The sequence below is a fragment of the Momordica charantia genome (genome assembly GCF_013281855.1).
Source record: "Momordica charantia cultivar OHB3-1 chromosome 4 unlocalized genomic scaffold, Mcharantia_2.0 BLBB01000004.1, whole genome shotgun sequence".
NCBI lineage: Eukaryota > Viridiplantae > Streptophyta > Magnoliopsida > Cucurbitales > Cucurbitaceae > Momordica > Momordica charantia.
In genome coordinates, this window is record NW_028275162.1 from 15,170,425 (window position 1) to 15,176,589 (window position 6,165).

The window sequence follows — 6,165 nt, forward strand, 5'->3', positions numbered from 1 at the left end:
AGCGTTTATCGATACAAACACTTTGTTTTCTTGTGGGTCGAAGAAGAGTCCACCTCTCGTTTCTTTGGGGTAACCTACGAATAGGCACACTTTTGAACGAGATTCCAGCTTCTTCGAGTTTGTCACTAACACATGTGCTGGATATCCCAAAATTTTAAAGTGACGTAAACTAGATTTACGTCCTCTCCATAGTTCAAAAGGTGTTTCAGAAACACTTTTTGATGGAACTGCGTTCAAAATGTATACAGCAGTCTCCACTGCATAACCCCCAAATAAGGCAGGCAATTAAGCATAGATCATCCTAGATCGAACCATGTCTAACAGGTTCTATTTCTCCTTTCGGATACACCGTTCTGTTGAGGTGTACCAGGTGATGAGTTGGGATGTAATTCCATGTTCTATCATATAGTCCTTGAATCTTAAGTCCATATACTCTCCACCTCGATCAGATCGAAGTGTCTTTATCGTCTTACCTAATTGGTTCTCAACTTCAGTCTTGTACTCGTTAAACTTTTCAAGGGCTTCAGAGTTATGTTGCATTAGGTAGAGATATCCATACCTTGAATAATCATCTATGAAAGAGATGAAATATTCATATCCTCCCCTTGCTTTAACATTCATCGAACCATAAAGGTCTGAATGTACAAGCTCCAAGGGATATTTGGCTCTGTAACCTTTTCCAGTAAAAGGTCTTTTAGTCATCTTGCCTTCAAGACAAGATTCACATGGAGGTAAGGAGTCGTCTTCTAACTCGCTTAGAAGTCCATTCTTAACCAATCTCTCAATCCTATTGAGATTTATGTGATCTAATGTTAGGTACCAAAGATAAGTATTTTCTTTAGGAGAAGTTCTTTGTCTTTTATGTTGAGTTTTAAAATTTTTAAACAACTTTGTATTTAACATTGCTGTAGTTATGGTTGGTCTTAACGCGTATAAGCTGTTTTCAAGTTTTGTAGAACAAATGTTAACACCATTTCGTGAAATGAACACTTCATTTAATGAAAAAGAAATAGCATAACATTGTTCTAGTAGACAAGAAATTGAAATCAAATTCCTCTTTATTTTCGGAACTACATACACATTATCTAATAATATATATGTACTCTTGTCTAAAAACAACTTTAGGTCTCCCACTGCGACTGCTGAGACGACATCTCCTGTTCCAACTTTGAGAGTCATCTCCTCAACATCAAGCTTCCTCGAGGAACTAATTCCCTGAAAAGAAGAACAAACATGGTTAGTGGCCCCTGAATCCAGTATTCAGGCAGAATCATCATTCTCCACTAAGCAAGTTTCAAGAACAAGTAAATCATATTTACCTTCTTTGGCTTTCTTCTTTTTGGTCAATTATTTTGGGCAGTTTCTCTTCCAGTGCCCATCAACGTTGCAATAGAAACATTTTCATTTGTTTGCAACTTTGGCCTTGCCCTTCTTGGCAGCAACAGTAGTAGGGCTAGCTTTGATACCCTTACCATTTTTCTTCTTCTTGAAAGTCATACTTCTAAAAGAAGGCATAAATTTTGTTCCTGAGGTCGAACCTCGATGGAACCGATTTGAGGTAGCAACGTTTGCCTCCCCTTCTTGTCCCTTATTTCATAAGAAACTAAAAAATCTGTAGCTCATACAAGAGCATGGTAAGGTTGTACTCTATCTTGTTCATCACAGCATTGCTACGAAACTGTAAGAAACTCTTCGAAAGAGATTCCAAGATAAAGCTGACCTGGCTTCCCTCGTCTATGACAGCCCCATTCATTTCAGCCACATTAAAGTGGACCATCAGATTGAGAACATGTTCTTGCATTGATGTTCCTTCTTTCATGCGGGAATTGTAAATGAACTTGAGGGCTTCGTGTCGGGCTTGAATGGACGGCTGTCCAAACATGTCCCGTAACGAGTCCATGATCTCCTGTGCGTTGACCATGTTCTCGTGCTTCTTGGCTAGCACATCAGATATGCTCGCTAAGATGTAGACCTTAGCCTTATCATTGGCCTTGATCCACCTATCATAGGCATCCCGACTTGCTCGGGCTGCATTAGGCAAGGGAGCCTGAGGACACTCCTCAGTTAAGACAAACCTAAGATCATCTACTACCACGAGTATTGTGTTAAGGTTCGTTTTTCATTGTGTGTAATTTTCGCCGTTAAGTTTTTTCAGTGACAAGTAGGGCAATAACGGAAGTAGACATACTGAAATACAAACAAATCTATATTAGACACTTGTGCTACCCATTAAAAACCCAATCAGTTTTATGAAAAAGTAATAATGTACCCTATCAATCAAGATTATTTTTTGCGACGATGCTTCAGTGATTTAGAGCAACAGCTATCGTGGGGCAGTTAGCTACTCCTTCACTGAATTGAGACATTCTCAACTAAATATTGCACCAGAATAACTCTTATTTCTATAACAGTTAGTCACCGTTTGTTTGGTCAAGAAGTTATTAACTAACTTAACAATTTCTCGTAAGTGTGACTCGCCATTTTTAAACCCTAGAGGTCCGATGTGAATCGCCATTTTTAAACCCTAGAGGTCCGCCCCAATAAGCCTGCTGTAGGGAAGGACAAATATTGGTACAAAACCTAATAGACCTTATCCATTTCTAGAGTTCGTCCTGATTTTGATTCCATACAACAGACCCTCCGTAGGGGTGGTCGCTCCAGGACGACACGCAGGCCATGTATGAAACCTCACGTCGCAAACCAATGGAAGAGATCGTAGGATGTGTTGTCACACATCCTTCTCCCACTTACTATAAATACTTTCTTCATTCACCTTGGTATTGAACCATGCAAACTGTAACGCCTCAGGACTTCCCACACACTCCTAGGTCACGTTAACTACCCACATGTCTAAACTTAACCCCAAACACGAGATGACGACTCCCTGTGAAATAATTATATAAAATAAAGCTTCACCTCTCATCAATTTAACAATGAATCAACTCTATAGAATATCAAGCAAACATCATTCGTGGACAACCTCATGAGGCAACTTTATTATCCCAACTAGGCAAACTCAATGAATGGCGGAAAACTAAAATAAACACCTATCCCGAAATAAAGTAAACAACGAGTGGGAACCTCCCAGTTATTCAAATAAGAACAAATAGTTTATTGACCAAAGCATAAGGTCTTAACCATCTAAATTTAAGCTAAGCAAAAGTAACTATGGAGCCTATGGTCCTCGCTCGTCATGTCTCCTCCGTCTCATCACCATGGTCGCCAACGAATCCTTCACCTGAAACAATAATTGTAGAGGGGGGGTAAGTATATAAAATATACTCCGTAAGTAGCCCTCACCAACAACACACAAACATCATGCTCAACAAAATCATGAAACATTCATAGTCATGCTCTTCATCACATTATGCAATCAAACATAGACACACTCTATAAGATTCGGTGACAACCACAACCATGAACAAATTAGTTACCAACCTCGAGTCTCCCTAACATCTCAAGCACCTCTACGCTTATCACAGCTATCCTAGCCTTCCACAGCTAACTCCTTCAAGTAGAGTCGGCCCCTGACCATTTTTACCCAGAGCCCCGACACTACTGCATCGGCCCTCGACCATTTTTACCCAAGGCCCCGATGACTTCATCATCTATCGACCCTTGACCATTTTTACCCAAGCCCCCAATAGTTTTCCTTCCAAAAGACTCCTCGCATCGACCCTCGACCATTTTTACCCGAGGCCTCGATACTCAATCAGTGACGTATCAGCCCCCGACCATTTATACCCGAGGCCCTGACACTCACCCATTCACTTTCCCCAAGAATCCAACGTTCCCTGTCATGACCAACTTCACATCAACCCCTAGCCTGCGAACAAGGTCCGAATATATGCTTCAATAACACTCACAACTCATAAGAAGATAATATGACTCAGACTAGCACACTCGCATTACAAAGAAACATTTATATAAACTATTCAAGCACGCTCACATCATAAGAAAGCATAATCACCATAATTCTATTATAACGTGCGTACTTTGTAAACACACATCATCCCACAACAATTCTCAGCAGTTTAGCAAGGCAAAAATTACACCATTATCACCGACAAATATTCCACACTACACCAAATATACAGATTAACACAAACGAGAGTTACCTAGCTCAATAGCGTATCAAAATCAGTATTAAACATCACAAGACATCACATTAGAAATCAACCAGCACACATCAACGCACGCACACGCCCCTTGTCTACTTACACACAACCGCGCCCTTAAGTTTTGCGTCGATCTCACACCTAGGCACTAAAACAGAAAAAAAAACAGCAAGTTACATATACGTTTCAACCTTCGAAATTAATTCTAAGAGGGTTCAAATGACTCATTACCACAAAATCGACTTCGTATAGGTATGGGTAACCTAGATCTAGCTCACCAAGGTGTGGGTAGCCTAAATCGAGCTCCGAACGGATGTGGGTAAGCTCGAATGCTACTGAAATGCTGCTGTCCATGAGTTGCAGCAGAGGAAAAATACTCCAACTCCTCATTCGACGCTGTTGAACGCTAAAACAACGTCTGGGTCATCCAAACCACGCTTCCTCGGGTTGTTGGTTATCACCGAAACTCCGAGACACCGCCAAAACCACCCAAGCCGCTACACTCCAGTCCGCCGCTGCACTTGCTACGAATTGCAGCCGCTGGAACGCCGTGGGTCGCCGGCCGCCGCTGCTCGAATGCCGCCGAGGTCCGCCACTGTACCTGCTACGAATTGCAGCCGCTGGAACGCCGTGGGTCGCCGGCCGTCGCTGCTCGAACGTCGCCGAGGAGAAGGTCGCGCCGCCGTTCGTGGGTCTCCGCCGGAATCGTGCGCGCCGCCGATCGACGAAGTCACGTCGTTCGTTGCCGAAGTCAGCCCGCCGTCCGCCGAAAAACGCCGTGCTGCTGTTGCAGTCGTCGCCGCGGATCCGAGGAGCCGCCGCTGTGCTGGTCGCCGGCGTGAAGATTAACGAAAAATGGGAGGGGCTTGAGCGGTGGAGCAACACGAGAAGGAGGGAGAGGAAGGGGGTTGGCGGCTAGGGCAAGGGGAGGAAGAAAAAGATGAAAACCTAGTGTGTTTTCTTTTTTTTTTCTTTTTATTAATTTTCCTTTCCTTTGTTTTAAAACCAAATCAACCCAAAAAGCCCAACATAACCAAGCCCAAGAAAAGAGAAACCCATCCCAACTTAAAATAAAACCAACCACATGGAGCCAGATAAATATAAATTTAATTAAAGTTTAATAAAAGAAAAAGAATGAAAATCTCCTGATTCGAGACTAACTAACCTGAGGGATTCGGGGCGTTACACAAACAGCTTCCTTAGGGAGGCCGCGCCCAGGGCGACACAAGGCCGAGCATGGAACTCACGGTGTGAACTTATATGGAGAGCGTGAGGGAAAGAATGTATATATATATATATACCACATATATCTCATATACTTGGTATATTTTATATATACACCTAATCCTCCCACTTAGTATTTTACAACTAGAGTTTATTACTTAGGTAAAATCCGGCTAAATAAAATTATCTAAATTTATTAGTTTGCCCAATATAACTTTTATATTGGATTTGTTTAACACTTACACTTTAATGAACTAACCACATTATTGCATGCTATAAAATATTGACTAATTCAAGCCCCAGGTCGATTCTCAGGTAGACGTTCCCTTACGGTCAGCTTAAGTACCTCAACCTAGACAGAACCTTCCTTAGACAGGGTTCCCTTATAGGCAATATTTTATATTAACCTTTTATTCCGTTGTTTTAAACCTATTTAAAACCAAAATAAAAAATATATAACCTAGGATATAATCAATTTTAAACCCCTTTAAAATTAATTATTGAAGACCTAGGGTTTGCATGCAATTCTTGATTATAGACTTTAATTTCTATTCACCAAACTTATAACACTTATAAATTTAATGAAATTGAAACTATAATCATGCATCAATGACATACATCAATATAACATTTATGTTTAATAAGGTAATGTCATGCTCAGTACAACTTTATTTTCATCTAATTAATACAACACTTATATTAATTAATCATGAAAATAAATTATGCTATCATACATTATAACTATTATATATATATGATGCATGAACATGCTTAACCTACGGTGGGATTTCAAACTATATGACATGCTTTATGCAACATATAC

The 6,165-nt window shown here is 40.8% G+C and overlaps 1 protein-coding gene across 1 annotated transcript; it reads right to left on the minus strand.

Annotated features, from left to right (window-relative positions):
• Window positions 1-1,603: 1,603 nt before the first annotated feature.
• On the minus strand, window positions 1,604-2,598 carry LOC111022974 (uncharacterized). Its single transcript, XM_022300307.1, has 2 exons — window positions 2,590-2,598; window positions 1,604-2,047 (listed from the first exon to the last, which is right to left on the minus strand). The coding sequence occupies exons 1-2, from the start codon at window positions 2,596-2,598 to the stop codon at window positions 1,604-1,606; spliced, it is 453 nt and encodes a 150-aa protein (XP_022155999.1).
• Between the last annotated feature and the right edge of the window lie 3,567 nt (window positions 2,599-6,165).